Here is a 16,516-nt window from a genome sequence, read left to right as displayed (position 1 = left end):
ATGAGGGATTTTGGATCTTCCTCTAATTTCATTGCTTTCAAGCGGCAATTAAATGTATGCACCAATTAACACCGAGTGCTATTTACATGAGCACAAGCCCTTTTGTATTTGACTGCACAGGTTGTGACAGGTTCACTTTCAGCCAGCTAGATTTTACCGTTTTTATATTCATCGGCCTCACTCTCATCTTCAAAGTGTTCGGAAGCTGTAAGAAAATCTTCTTCTATTGAGGACACAGAGCAGTTAGTGTCGTCCTCAGGCTTTAAGATGCTGGCCTTGATGTGCAGCTGCTTCTCCTGCACAAGCTCCAGCCCAATCAGAAACTTGTTTATTTCAAAGATGATGCAGTTTGTGCTGTTCTTTCTGTTTCCTCTTGCACACTGAACCAGACAGACATCTGCCAGCCAAGAACACTGGAGGGAAAAGAACAACAACACCCAAATTCCAGTGATGCAATTAAACGGAAAAGAAATAACTTTTTATCAAAATCTTTTCATTTTCTCCTAGCTATGCTCCGCAACAAAACGTCAGCACCAGCACCAGCAACATTTATAGGCTGTAATGCAATGGACACAATGGACTCCCAAGCACATAAAGGAGCTCAGCTGTCTCCTCAGCATCAGCTCTGGAGGGTTAGGAAATAATAAAACAATATAATTATTAAGTTTGTATGTGTGAGGGTTTGCGGAAATGTTTTGTTTTTGTGTTCTCTAATATCCATTTTTTTCAAAGTAAAGGAATCTAAATACGTATTTGTATTTTTTCCCCCAAAGACGCCCACGCTCTTTTTATACACGAGTGTCTCTGTATGCTAGCTAGCTAGAATGCATCCTGCCGTATGTCTGGCATTTTCCCTTTGAGCATCCAACCACTGGAGGCATTCCCAAAGACTGATTGAACGTCCATACCTGGGGTACTTCAAAACCAGCCTGAAGGCTCCCTGAAGTCAATCCACTCAGCAGGATGATTTCATTCTCTTTGGGAGGCTGTACATTCATAGAGCTGATAAGCTTCGGGAGATTTGGAGAGATACCGATCAACCTCTGAAGCACAAGAAACATGAGCATGAGAGGCGAACCACATTTCTCTATCTAGCCATGCTATCAAACATGAAAGAAAAAGCAGTCACTGGCACCCCCTTGGAAGTGCCGTTCACATTGAAGCTGTCCCGTAAACTCCAGCAGATGCAGAATGCTGAGAGAGGCTCCTCACGGGGTCTCTACCATGGGAACATATTCACCCGGTGCTTTTCCAGCTGCACTGGCTCCCATGGAGTACAGGGTCAGATTTAAAGTGCTGGTTTTGACCTTTAAAGGCCTTCACGGCCTAGGACCCTCGTACCTATGGGACCGCCTCTCCTGGTATGCCCCACGGAGAGCTTCAAGGTCCATAAATAGCAACACCCTAGAGGTCCCGGGCCCTAAGGAAGTTAGATTAGCCTCAACCAGAGCCAGGGCCTTCTCAACACTGGCTCTGGCCTGGTGGAACGCTCTGTCTCATGAGACCAGGGCCCTGCGGGATCTGATTTCTTTCCGCAGGGACTGTAAGACAGAGTTGTTCCATCTGGCCTTTGGCTTAGAATCAGTTTGATTCCCTCCCCCTCTTTCTTTTTCCTTTCTCCTCCTGTGAAGAGGCTGCATCCTAATGTTTTAATGTTGTATTTTAATCTTTTTTAAAAATTGTATTTTAATCAACTTGTTTTTATTATTAGTTGTTAGCCACCCTGAGCCCGGTCTTGGCTGGGGAGGGCAGGGTATAAATAAAAATTATTATTATTTATTATTATTATTATTCTAGTTTACATTAGAATAATACGTTTTCTTCACAAAGATGCCCCATGCATTTGGAGTGGCCATGCTTCCTGCTCAACAGAGCAGTGATTCCCAACCTTTTTTGGGCAAAGGCACACTTGTTTCATGAAAAAAATCTCGAGGCACACCACCATGCCAGATGGGGAAAGGTCACTTTTTACTTATGTAAAAAAAAATAAAAAAATAGTAACAGCATAGAAGGTAATGGTTAGGCTAGCATCCCTCTTCCAAATATGCTAGGTTTTTATTTGCAGGGACTGTTCTACATGGGAAAGCATTCAGCACTGTCATTCGCCCATCTGCCATCTGAATTGGTACTATTCTGGGTCAACTTACTCTGCTGCATGTGTAGATGAAAATGGCACCAAGTGTGGGGGAGGGGGCAGAACAGGTTTCAGATACAGGATATTAAGCATAAACGTACTTCAGATTGAACTGGTTGCTTGCTTTGCAAGTTTTCATTTCCCAAATGACTGCCTTGGCAAGCGCAATACCTACCAGGTTCAACGCCGGTCTCGCGCTGCCGCTTCCCGCGCTCTCAAGGACCCGGGAGGAGGAAGGCGTGAAGGGAATCCCGAAGGCGCGAAAACCTCGCGCATGCGCAGGCCTTCTGCCTGCAACAGCCCAGTAGGCCGGCCGAAACGAGCGGCGATGGGATGTGGGAGCTCGCTCGCTCGCCGCCCCACGTGTGCCTATGTGGGGCACGTTACAGCCCCGTGACGTCAGCGCCACGCACGCAGCCAGGCAGGCAGACGGCGAGAGCCCCACGCTGGGCGGCCTCTCCTCGCCGCCGCCACCCCGCCTCTCGCCGCCCGACTCGCCCGCCTCCCTCCCACGGCACACCAGGCAACGTCTCGCGGCACACTAGTGTGCCGCGGAACACCGGTTGGGAAACACTGCAACAGAGGACAGTGTCTATTTTAAGGTGTCTCCTCTTTGAGGACAGTCCAGTCCAAGTCTGATTTAAAGGTGACAAACCATAAAAACGAGAGCAGGAGCTTAGAAAATGCCCACCACCAAGAGTTAGAAGATTGAGCAGGCTCACAGGCCACCTGGTATGCTCCCACTATGGTGAGACGCATTGTATTTCTATTTGAATTGCAGTAATTATACATGGCAGTTTCAAAGCAGTGTTTCAATTCCCCCTCTCAGAGGTGGGTAGTGGTTGAGACATCTCTTCGTCTTTCTGTTGACTATCCTGTGAGTAGCAAGAGCTACTTCTGTATTTGCACACACTGTGTGTATTAGCAGAGCACTTGCCTGTTTCATTCGTTCATCACTGCAGTTACCTTCATGCGCATCCAGATTCACAAAGCAAACCTGCAATTGGAGAGGAAAAAAGGAAGGAAAAGAGCAGATAAGATTCTGAAACTCCCACAGAAGTATTTAGGAAACTATTCGGAAATTAAGCCAAGGTTATTTTTTTCCTAAACAAATTGTGCAACCTATCAGCTTCTGCCATGAAAGAGAGGATTGTCAAAGGTAAGTGGCTCATCACTTGGGAGAATCACACTGGAAAGAAATAAAGTATTCAGTTTAACTGGAACATAGAAAACCAAATTACAGTGGTGCCCTGCAAGACGAATGCCTCGCAAGATGGAAAACTCGCTAAACGAAAGAGTTTTCCGTTTTGGACGTGCTTCGCAAAACGAATTTCCTATGGGCTTGCTTCGCAAGACGACAATGTCTTACGAGTTCCTGCTGGTTATTTTCCCCTCCCCCCTTTTCTAAGCCGCTAAGCCGCTTATCAGCTGATCCGATCAGCAGATAAGCCTCTAAAAGCCGCTAAAAGCCGCTAATAGCGCTAATCCGTTAATCCGTCAATGGGCTTGCTTCGCAAGACGAAAAAAACCGCTAGACGAAGAGAATCACAGAACGGATTCTTTTCGTCTTGCAAGGCACCACTGTAGTTTTATTTGTTTGCATTGTCCAGTGAGCTGTGCCTTTCCTAGGATAGTCTAACACACACACACACACACACCCATCCTCCCCTTACAAAAAACCCAGAAAGCACTCCTTGGATACTGAGCATGCTCAGTTCTCATTGTGCTGTACTTTCTTGGGAAGGGGCTTCCCATAATAAGCATGCTAAAGCTGGCCAGTTTATGGCCCACAGCTTTCTTCCTTCACCCTCCTACCATCTGATGGTGCATCTTATAATAATTGCAGATTTCCTCAGCCTCTTAAGAAACAAATATTGCAGTGTTTCTAACGGGAGCTCTTTTTTTCCTTGTTTCTTTCGGAATTTGGAAAGTCAATGATGCTTATACTTCCCCTTAAGGGTGTCCTTATTCTCCTTTGCAGGAGAATAATTAAGCTTGCTCTAAAAGAGCAAATTACACAGAGAGCTGGAAACACAACTTCAAAATGCTTACAGTGGAAAAAAATTCACTTTAGAAAATGCATGGAATGGAAAAAGGGGAAGAGTTTTGTACTTCTACACCTAAACCCTCCTCCCATTATCCTTCCTTAGCAATACACTGAATTATTGGATGGCCATCTGTCATAGATGCCTTAGTTGAGATTCTTGGAATGTAGGGGGTTGGACTAGATGACCCTAGGAGTCCCTTCCAACTCTACAATTCTATGATCTATGAAATACCACAAATGAAAAAGAAGTCTGCATAGCCTTGGGTGTTTGGGAGAAGCTAATTACTTGGTGCGTATGATAAACATTTTTATTTCAGCAAGCCTACCCAGACATGTAGAATGTGGAATGCTGTGGGTTATAATTTGGCTTTTAACTTACCACTGGTTTTTTGTTTTTTTTAAAGGTTTAAAATAGTTGTTTTTAATCTTTTTTTTAAAAAAATACTGATGATTTCATTGTTTTACTCTTTTTGTAAACAGCTTTCAGGGTTGGTTGGTTTGTTATAAAACAAAAAATCATCAAGCCAGATGTATATTTTATGAAATATTAACCAGATCCCAAGTTTTAGCCTCATAAGCATGGTTTATAGACAATTTACCAACTCTGCAGCAAACAGTGAGGCAATCCTACTTGCCACATGCTGTTTGAAGACACAAAATAGCTCCTTAGAGGAGTGAAGCAGAACTTTCCCTGTCTCTCTGTCATCATTGCACTGGGCAAGTGGTGGCCAAGCCGATGTGCTGCATCAGAGCAAGTCACTTTACCTCAAACAGGTGAGGCTCCTTTGTGTTGCACAAGACAATCCAGTAGCCTGTTTAACCTTGGGAGAAAGTTCTGTATCTGCTGAGAGCTGTTTATAGGCAGTGAAGATGTATGGGCTGCTGGATCATCCAATACAAAGCTCAGAAGAGACCTAAGCATGAGTCAAAGCGATGGTGTGCACTGCCAGAGCCACAACTCACCCGGCACAATGGTAGGTAAGAAAAGAGTTTGTTTATCTGTTTTCCAAATTTACATTCTGACTTTCTAAACACACAGACAAATACACCTCAACTCAAGGCAGTTGATGGCATGCATATTATGAAAACAATAAGCTAAACACATGAATATTCTATTAAGATGCTAAAAGTAGACCAACAACAGAGAGAAAGGCAGCAAATAATGAGTCCTGAAAAATACACGCTGAAAAGGAAAAAGCATTGACTACCAGCTGAAAGGAGAGCAGCAAAGGGTTGTGGACAATTTCTTTTGGAAGGGTGTTCTACTGCCTTGGCAGCACCAGAAAAGGTCTTGCCCACTATCCCCCACAACCATGTATGATTAGCTGTTATGGAGAGTCATTCCACAACTTGGTTTGCACACATACACACTCGCACATGGAAACCCTAATCAGGCACTGGGATCCTGTGGCCCTACAGATATCATTGGACTTCAGTTCCCATCAGCCCTAGCCAGTATGGTTGATCGTCAGGGATGATTTTTGATTTTAATTAATTCTTATGATGTTTTTATAATGTTGCACTATTTTAGTATTGTTAGCCGCCCTGAGCCCGGCTTCGGCTGGGGAGGGCGGGATATAAATAAAATTTATTATTATTATTATTATGGAAGTTGTAGTCCCACCAATACCCAGAGAGTTCAAAATTCCCCGTCCTTGTCCCTGGTCCTGAAAGCATAGCTACTCGTATTTTGCAATACTAACAAAAAAGCAAAACTAAAGGGAAGAGTTACTTTGCAGTGACCTTGCCGCATCAAAAATGATTGGAACAATTAGAATACCAGCTGACAGAACATTGTTAATGATGCTAGAACATTACACAGGACCATAGCCTTGTAGGGTGGGAAAGAATCTGAAAGTCAGTTCATCCAATACCTTCCAGTGAGGCAGGACATTCCACAGCAAAATGGTGTCAAGAGATTATCATATACAACAAAAGAATAAACCAATGATCAGGCAGATCACAGCATGCTAATGAAGAAGCTACAGGAACATCAAGGCGAGGGGCTTCTGCAGGGCAAAGAAAAAGATGCATGTCATTCACAATGCAGCAATGGCAACAATTTGTTGCATATTGGGTTTTGCATTAACCTAGTACTGACTCAAGCCTGTGTAATATGTAACTTATCACATGCACAAAACATGGCCATCTGCATAACAGGTTGCATAGCAGATGGCCAGATTCAACCCTCCTAAGAAGAATCAAGAAAGGGCAAAAAAACCAACAAAAAACCCCCCTTATATATCTTTTTAAAAGCTTATTCCCCACTCCACCTCACCCAGCCTTAGTTATGTAACTTTTTGGGATAAATAACATAACATTCCCTTTAAATATACTAAAATATGAGTCAAGTTGGATGGTGCACTGTAACTGTGAGGCTTTACGCTAGGCTAACTTCCAGGAAGTACTGCTTGTTAGAAATGTAAATGTCAAAGCTATAAAGATACCCCACAGCTATAAAACACAGCTCTATTTACAACGTGTACTGGACTCGGTACTAAATGAATTGTTCATAAGGACATCCTCTTTTATGGGCTTTTAAAAAGTCTGTTCTCTGTTACTGCTAATCTGTGAAATACATGCACATGTGACAATTCCAAGGAAACAGTGCAGTGAGCTGTTGGTGAAACAATTAAACTGCCATTAAATAATGGTCCTTTCCAGTATATATATATATATATATATATATCTCCATTTTAAACACTTTTAACCCATGGTGCCTTTTAACCTGAAGTAATTTTTAGCAGATTGGTTTGAAATTATTTGGCACACTGACCAATCTCATCAGGTAAATCATGTATACAAAGTTTTGCGTTATTAACTCAACAGGTGGCACTTTCATAAGCAATAGACTTTTGGGGCTTACAATAGTAGAACCTTGTTATTTGTTACTCATGTTAACTCAAGGTGTGCCTCCTCTTCATATACTTCTTTGTAAAGATAGATGCATGCTACGGATGAAGCTGTGGCGGTTACATGTGCACCAAAGCTTTGGTCTGTTCTGGTCTGGAAGATCCACTAGTTTGAAAAAGAGATTATTAGTTTCTGTCTTTATATTGGCTCTATATTCAGTTCTACATTTAATCAGTTTGTGTTCAGAACAAATAAGGAAGTCTGCTGATTTTGCTTTTATTTCAGTAACTGCACCAGCTAGTCTGCTCTAAAAGAACATTTCTCTGGATTGGGGACATTATGTTCTTATTTCATTAGATACTGTATCCCTGATCATGTGGGTAGGTTGGAGCTAAATGGAAACAACCTGCTTCCAAAATTCACAAGCAGGAAATTAGGGTGGTGGTAGTGGTCTGACAATTTCAGGAGGAAGGGCATTGATGATGATGATGATGATGATGTTACTTGCTATTTGAAAACTTTGTTGTTGTTGTGGCTGCAGCCAGACTTCTTTAATGCTGTAAGCATTAATCAGGCTAAGATGAGCACTTTGAACACTCTGAAATACTATATAAATGTGAAGCATAATTATGTATGCTTCATTATGTCCCAGGGAAAACATAAATTCATTTCTTGTTTTTTCATCCGGTTTGTTAATCTAGTAAATGCACTCTATGCACACCTAAAACGATATTGAATCAGATACATGAAATTGTGCATTGAAGTGCATTTGTGTACCCATTTCAGCCAATGATCTCCAGTATAAAAGGACAGAAATAGATTCTGTACTTTTATACCGGAGATCACTGGCTGATGACAGCTATAAAGGCTGCTCCAGTGGATGATAGATCCAGTTGAGAGGCTGCTAACCTATAGTTACTCAGCAGGCCACATTTAAGTGCTTTTCTCTGCTTTTTCTCCTTGCCCTCCCTGTTCAAAGTTGTGCCAAGGTACAACCTGAATTCTAGAAGTCCTGTTTATGTGATAATCTAGAAATGGGTAACCAAATTACAAATTAAAACCTACTGTTTTCTGTGTGCCAAAACCCAGGAGGACTGCAAAGCTGGTTCAAAGGTTAAGAAGTGTTAAAAACTCAGAGCAAATGACCTAGAGACCATGGATTTCACCATGGCTGAAATTAGTCCCATTTCAGGTATTCAGTGTCTTGGACCTTTGCTTTCCTTTGGTTGCAATATCACACAATATATTTGTCAATTTGCTGCTTAAATAGTATGCAACATGGATTTAACTGTTCAAATTAGTGCAGGGAAGGACTTTCTGAAGATGTCATGGTTTCTTTTAACAGCGGTATTGAGACTTCTCTAGTCCCTCAAGGCTGAGGTTCGGATTCTGAATTAAAACATACGTCTACTGATAATTTCAATTCTGTACTACCCTGAAATATATGGCAATGGTAATTACTGAAATTGGTATCTTGTAAACAGAGACAGAATTAAAAATTTAGGGTGCAATCCTAACCCCACTTACCTTGGAGTAAGCCTAATTGAATTAAATAGGACTTACTTCTGAGTAAACACAGTTAGGACTGCAGTTTTATAGACACAGGGAAATGTGGACTGCCTATTTGACAAATGAATTCCTCAGAAAGGTGGGTAGTGCTAGACATGGAGCTTTGCAGTGGGGAAAAGGAAAGTTTAAGGTGGAAAGCAAAGATAAAGTTGGAGAAGAGTCTAGGGCTTTCTCCCACCCATCTCTTCCATGGTTCAAATCGCCCCCACCTCCTGCTATAGTAATATAGCATCACATTTCTAATGGAGACAGAGGTCTGCATCAGCCATGCCTAGTTAGCCCAGCCTTTGCTGACCTGGTACCCTCCCAGCCAGCTGATGGCCAGCCCTCCAAAACAGTTGGGGGGCACCAAGTTGGCAGAGCCAAATGATGGTGTGCTCACATTGACTGGTACCATGTTACTTTCCTTTGTACCGCATCCAGCTAAGTGGAGTATTCGCCAACTCATTTTCATATCTCAATTCTGTCGGTTCAGATTGGAAGCAAATTGAATTCATTTGGATACATGGTAGGGGGAGATCACAGCACGATTTTATACTTTAAGGGGGGGTGGGGGAAGATGGCTTAAAATAAGAATGATTTCCCAACAGTATCATAACTGAATACTGAGCTTCTCAAAATCATTGCTCCCTTGAGCTCCTTCAGCGTCTGGGCAAACATCTTTTGCAGAAGCTGGAGTCAGCTAAAGGCTAGAAATGAAAATGTTGTTTTGCATTATTTTCCTTTTGGGGAAAGCAGAATCCAACCCCAGGAATCGCTCAAGAAAGGCAGAGGGCCAAGTGTTATCAAATTTAGTTTCCAGTGTTTCATTTCCGAAAACGAAGCACAGTTCTTATTTCTGATGTCTCTTAGGATGATGCAAAACGGTGTCTTCAGCAAATTGCTATACTGGAGCCATCTGCTCCCCTAGCCTATAGAACAGCCCCCAATCATTTTGATGGGCATCAAAGTGCTGAGCCACAGACCTGTCAAGTAAAATGAATTGCATTTATGATTTATTGAAATTCATAGGGAAAAGGCAAGAGAGCAGATGTGTGCAGGATCTGCAGCCTTTGATAAATCTTGGCTGTGTAGTGCCTTGATAATTGACCCCAAGCTTCCACTTGCCAGATTGCCAGAAGTTAAGTACCACATGCCCTGTGCCAAGCCCCTTTCCTACCTAGGATGCCAGATGCCAAATCTCCTCTCGCTGGTTCTCAAAAACACAAACATGGTGTATTATGTTGTGCTGAGCCTTGGAGTGTTTGATGAGGGTAGATGAGTCAGTCTCCATTTGGTCCCCTAAGGATGATGACATGACCAGATGCAGGTCAATTCAATTACAAGATGCCCTTAGTGGGTTCAGGCATACAAAGTCTCCCTAGTTCCAGCACTGGGGAATAAAAGAGACTGAAATGAGGACTAGCCTCTCATACACCTGGGCTCCTGGAAGAAGCCACGGCTTCCTGGTTGCAGAAACAACAGGATAGCTGTTTCACTGCTCTTTGGGCTCTCCTTTCTCTCTCTTCTCATTACAATTCTCCTCTGCTTCCTCGCACTGTCTGCATCTATGCCTTTTCCTGCATTGTCCATTGGACTGACGAGCCAAATCAAAGCTTCCTCTTCTCTTTTTCAGAGTTCTCTTTTTTAAATTTCATCATTTGACAATTATTATCAATCATCAACAAAACTCTATTCCAGAAAAAAATAATATTTCACATCATAATATTTTGCAAGTAAATGTAAATTAACAGAATATATTTCTTCTAAAAGAATTCTAAACCTACTTGGATTTGTTTTCGCAGGTGGTTAAATATTTTCTTGACAATATGATTTATTTATCGCTCCCCACAATTGTTTTCTATATTCACTTGCCGTTATCGCTCTTAAACACTAAGTTATTTTTGCCACTGGAGCCAAATACCAAACTTTATTAAGCCATTTTCCCCCAGGGAGGGAGTAATGCAACTTGTGATGCTATTTTATGCCAATACCATCTTTGCAGTTGTTAACAAATAGGAGGAAAGTTCCTTATGTTCTTTTTTATGACAGGTGACATGTAGTTTAGAAATATCAATACTGGATCCAAGAAAACTTCCCATTTTGTTATTATTCTATTAACCACCTTCCAGTATTTTTGTACAAAGCTACATGTCCATCACATATGTTAATATGTTCCATTCTCCTTTTTGCACCTCCAACTTATTTGTGAATGATTTATTTATCGCTCCAGTAAATTACAGAAGTTAAATACCGCTGTGCCATAACTTTGCACCATTTTTTTTCTTACAACTGTATTCAGTGAAAAATTATGTTTCCCCCTATAATTTAAATCCCATGTTTATGCTACTTCCTGTGTCCTTTTCCTGTTTACAATCATATTTTATTTTTTATTTTTTCATTGCCAAAAGGAAATATGTTTTATTAAGTTTCCACAATAGACAAGCATAAACAAAGAAAATCACAAAAAACAATACAATACAAAAGAAGAATACAAACATTAAACACATCAAAAAAGATAAAAACACATATAATAACAAAAAACAAAAATTCCCCCTATAATTTAAATCCCATGTTTATGCTACTTCCTGTGTCCTTTTCCTGTTTACAATCATATTTTAACAACAGATGATGTATGTAGCATAACTGACATCTGGATTTTTTATGAGTTACCTGGATTTTTTATGAGGGTCTGATTGTTAAACCACTCTGAAAATCATAGCCCAATGCAGAGAATAGGGGTATCCAGCTTTGAGCACACCTAAAAATCTGCAGTTCCCAGGAAAAGGAAAAGATTGGCTGCTAATGTCATCTGAGTTGTCCTTTTAAAGATTTCTCATCTCCTTGGTTTGTGATTAGTGCAGTGGATTTTTTAAACTGGCTGCAGATTTATGTATGTTACTAATTTTAAGCTCTTGGCTACTGTTTTTTATTTTTTTCTTTATTATGCCTATTATATCTTTTATTATCTTTTTCCATTGTGAGCTACCTTGAAACATCTGTAAATAAAACAGAATATGAATCTTTGTACAGAAAAAAAACATAAACAAATAAGAAAATGTAAAGGACACAGGTTTGACTAAGGCCATCTACTGAATGCATATGTTGTGGCAAATCTTCTCATCTGATGTGTAAGTAACCCTCAGTAATGTGGAAAGCCACCCAAAGTGTTGCTTGCCTGTAGTCTCACAAGCTGAATGGAGCTTACTCCTAGGTAAACATGAACAGGACTGCAGCCTTGTTAAGTTGTCTTTGCTTCTCTTGCCTTACCTTTGGTTTCCCATTGACTCTGATCCTAGCTTTCAGCTGCAGGATCCTGCTTTTGCAAAGACACCCCCACTTACAGGGAACACTGAACTTTAAAAAAGGCCCTGTCTCCAATCCAGAACAGGACAAATTTGCATTTAAACCCAACAGTCCAAAGTGAAAACTGGGAAGCAGGAAGACAGACTTTTCTTAACCTGCCACGTGCAAGTTCCAAAGGTAAAGGTTAGCATACAGGGGTTATGGCTTTTACTGCAGTCTATTTATATCATTGCTTCCTGGCAGATGGAACTGTAACCTTGAGTTACAGGAAGAGAAGGCAGGAAGTCTGTCACAAAAGTAGCTTCATAGTCTTTCCTTTATATAGGTCACCCATTTCAGATAAACAGCTATCTATGCCTCTTAAGTAATAGACACTAGCCAGCTGGCCTGGAGAACAGGATTAGGTTTGTTGCTGAACTCAGATTCTCTCATTCACACTCTACTGAAGGCAACATACTGTGGCTTCGTACCAAATCCATCCATCCAATTAAGCAGCATCACTGGCACATTTTGAGAAGGGCACTTCAAGGTAAAGGTAAAGGTAACGGTAAAGGGACCCCTGACCATTAGGTCCAGTCATGGACGACTCTGGGGTTGCGGCACTCATCTCGCTTTACTGGCCGAGGGAGCCGGCATACAGCTTCCGGGTCATGTGGCCAGCATGACTAAGCAGCTTCTGGCGAACCAGAGCAGTGCACGGAAACACCATTTACCTTCCCGCCGGAGCTGTACCTATTTATCTACTTGCACTTTGATGTGCTTTCAAACTGCTAGGTGGGCAGGAGCAGGGACCAAGCAATGGGAGCTCACCCCATCACGGGGATTCAAACTGCTGACCTATTGATCAGCAAGCCCTATTTAACCCACAGCGCCAATTTCAATGGAAGGTACTGTCAAGGAAATGTGCTCATTGCTAGTTAGGTGACCTCTGGAATATCAATCTCATAAAGATTTGTGAAAGCAAGTAGGACTGAGTATTGAAAGAGCCATTTCCTGCAAAGAGAAACATCATAATTCCCTCAAACGTTCTTTCTAGAATGACCCAGCAAGTCCTTTTTGCCACCCACAATGATGAGCTTTTAGAACAAAGACTGTACAGTCCTTATAAATCAGGTTGCAGTGTGTTTAATGCCCTTTCCTCAATCAGCCTTCAACTCGGAAGAAAGAAATAATTTGCCAGAAACTCAGTAGCAGCACACACGTTGAGCCCCTTGCCTCAGGCAGCAGATGGGAAGAGGCACTGGATTAGTACCACCCCAGGCCCACCCACTTGCTACCACAAGCCTACAGCCTCTCTTACCTGCAGATGCTCATCACCTGCTGCTGTTTTGCTGGCTAGCTGATTGGCTGACTGCTGCTGCTCCCTCTCTGCTACTGCCACTTGGAAGTTACAGGAATGTGATGGCAGCTCCCTTGTTCTTGCCTGCCTTGCCTTGATCTCAGGAGGTTCCTTTCTCAGCAAGGAACATTGTGGGCGAATTGGACCTGAAGCAGGCCTGTTTGTGTATTGCTCATGACGGCAAATAGTACTAAACTGCCAAACTTTAACCACAAAGGTGTCGGTCACTGCAGGCAGGCACTCTCCAGAGCTACCCTGCCCACAATGTGCTGATCTGAGAAAGGGCCCTATGTTCTTCCAAATAAGACATGGCTGATAAGACCTCAAAGGCCACCAGGTGGGTGGAGCAGAGGAGAAAGTGGGAGCAGTGGGAGAAGGAGGAAGAGGAGATGATGCGAGCCACCCCACACGGAGGCAGATGTAGATGGTCTGCCTCTCCTCAGATGACAAAGCATCTTGTGTTGGCCCTGGCAAAGGAGCTTTGGTATGAGCAAGGGCAGCTAAATTGAACTAAAACCTGCCTTCCTCCATTCCAAAAGAAAAGAATTAGTAACAGAGGATTTTTTTAAAAAGTTTCAATCTGTTTTCTTTATCTCTGCACTTTCAAAACAATGCAGGAAAAAAAGAGATGTTAAAACTAATTTTAAAATGTAAGTGGCTTCCCGAAATAAAGTTGTCACGTTTAAAAATAAAAACCATAACCTTGGCAGGCAGAGATGCTGAATAACCTCAAAGCTCCTGCTATGTTGGGACACCACAGTGTAGAAGCGGAAAAGCAACAATGCATTCATCAACTACATCATACAGTCAATCATAGCTATGAAAACCGGAAGTTACAGCATAAAGATGAGCTGCTTTGGTGTGCTATTTTTTAAAACTGCCCTTGGATATCTCTTTGTATTGTAATAAAAGTTATGCCACGGTATATAGGCATTGTAGCCATTTGGGCTGGCCCAAGGCACTTGGGCCGGCCCAAGGCATTTTGATGTTCAAGGCAAAAAAATGACAATGTCCTTCACCTTTACTTCTTTTGGAGCTACTAAGCTAGCCTAGCGACCCCCCTCATCCCCCCTTGCTTGACCTTTTGGATTCTGGAAGCTGACTGACATATATTTGTGGTTACCAAGCTCAGCATTTCTTTGTGATACGTGAGTTCTGGGTGCGAGGGGGTGGTACTGTTTACACGTGCCACAGCCATTTCCAATGCTGTCTTAATCTTGTTCAAACAATGCTTTGAACAAACCCTAGTCTTCCACTCATTCAGGCTAAATGGGAAACTGAAGTTTGTTCCATATCAGTTTGAAATCTCCTGTCCTCGTGCGCGAATGCAGAAGGGGGAAAGGGAGCATACAAGCTGGAGACTTACTGTATAATTCATGCATGTATCACTAAAGTATGATTTCATATTGTATAAACTCAAGCGTCTATGTTGCATTGCGCCCACCGGTTTGACCCACTTACTGACATGAACCAGACCTATAGGGAAGGTAGTTAAGCAGCACCACTTTAGACAAACCAGGAATATTGTGAGAAAAAACACCTACCTCATTGTTGCCATACACTTAAAAAAATCAGTAGCCTAAGTAACAATTTCCCAAAGGTATGCATGGTTGGTTTTATGTAAGATTTGACTTAAAGGTGACTGTTATTTCAGTAACTTCCATCATATATTTTATGTTGGGCTTTGTTCTGCCAGTTCAGGCTAGCCAATTATGCTGCATTACAGTTTTTGACAAAAACCAGTATTTATTTTTTGAGAAAGGGGGAAGAAAAGGTTCTAAAAGCTCTGTGCATGACTGTGTTGACAGGTTCAATTATTTAAAAACTCTAAGAATTACCTCCTAAGTTTCTGAAGGAGTCTTAAAACACCAGCCAGCTGTTAACAATGACTTCCATAACATTACTGCCCTACCGGGTGTTACAATTAAATGCTCAAAACAAGTGGTGAGTCATTTTGCGAACTACCTAAATACCTGAATAAAGAAATATACAAATAAATACGCACACAACTTTGGAGATCCACGTGTGAAACGTTTACTTGCCACTTGCAAAAAAGAAAGGTGACTGAAAAAAATGGTCTGTTAACTTTAGTGACTTAGTTTTATATGTAATAAAAAGAGGTATAAATCTCCTGTCTTGCCTGCTGCCTCTGAAGTCTCTCCCTTCTGTTTCAGATGCTTGAACCATAATCTAATCATCTGAGGCACTAATTATATATCATAAGTTTGCTTAAATCTAATCATGGGGAAGGTTTTTTACGCTACCTTGCATTTGATTATTTTACCCACACCGTTCCCTTCTGCCTAGTCTTGCCCTGCTACCCACCCCACACGGGTCCATCAAACCTCTGCCGTTAACAGTTTAAACACCTAAAGGGAGCGAACCATTTCTGCAGTCTTCAAACCAGAGATTTCTTGACGAGTCTTCGGGGATTCACGTAGGCTTCTACAGCTCCTGTTTCCTCTAATGTGTTTTATTTCCTTGCTAGGATGGCCAGGAGTCTTAATTCACAGAAGCCAGTCCTCTGTTTTGAAGGACTGCATCCAGTTTAAAGATTTTTTAAAAAACCATTAGAAAGCAGAACAGGAGCCCTGTAGCTGCCCATCACCAGAAGGCAGCTGGCAGCAGACTGAGCAAGCAAGCAGGTGACTTGGTCATTCTTCCCCACTATGGTGAGATGCATAGCATTTCTATTCAAATTAAGACAACCCTTTCTAAATCTGCACTGAAACATGTAAATCTCCATACGCAAATTTTATGCAAATAGCTGCCCTCTTGTAACTTTTTTTGGGAGGGCGGATGATGTTTAATTGGCCACCCTATTCCATGCTCCTCTATGCCTCCCACCCATTTTTCTTGCCAATGCTGACCCTAACTGTATTTACCAACAACTTCCAGAAATTGAGGCTTATGCAGTGCTTTTTTTCCTTTAAAATATTTAGGGGTACTCTCATTTTGACTCAAGGAAATCACCATTTTATAGTTCGAATCCAGAAAAATAAATACAGTAAATGGACAAAAGTACAATGATTCACAACCAAATAAACATACACACATGTGTGCGCGCACAAACACACCATAGCTGTCAACTTACAGATTTGAAAATAAGGGACCAGCAGCCTTGAAAATAAGGGACCAGCAGCCAAAATAAGAGACCTGCAGCCTCACCTGTTCCAGGCACTCCAGTCTTCCTGTCCTCCTGCAGTCTGGTCAAACTCAGGCTGGTAGCTTCGAGAACACTGTCCAACCAACTTTGTAACCAGAGGTTCAACTGAATAGAATCTGAATC

At 41.8% G+C, this 16,516-nt stretch overlaps 1 protein-coding gene across 2 annotated transcripts in view; it reads right to left on the bottom strand.

Moving 5' to 3' along the window:
* Positions 1-16,516, bottom strand: part of SPHKAP (SPHK1 interactor, AKAP domain containing) — a 73,271-nt gene that overhangs the window by 15,119 nt on the left and 41,636 nt on the right. Inside the window, exons 4-6 of one of the 2 annotated variants that reach the window (XM_082223865.1) lie at positions 3,072-3,131; positions 909-1,043; positions 158-413 (exon numbers count right to left, since the gene is read on the bottom strand). In XM_082223865.1, the coding sequence (XP_082079991.1) occupies positions 158-413; positions 909-1,043; positions 3,072-3,131 (451 nt within the window). Of the gene's footprint in view, positions 1-157; positions 414-908; positions 1,287-3,071; positions 3,132-16,516 lie in introns of those variants that run through there. The other variant, XM_082223864.1, reaches the window with a different exon arrangement.

Source organism: Podarcis vaucheri (genome assembly GCF_965113315.1).
Source record: "Podarcis vaucheri genome assembly, chromosome: 5".
Lineage (NCBI taxonomy): Eukaryota > Metazoa > Chordata > Lepidosauria > Squamata > Lacertidae > Podarcis > Podarcis vaucheri.
This window is presented reverse-complemented; position numbering and strand designations above follow the sequence as displayed.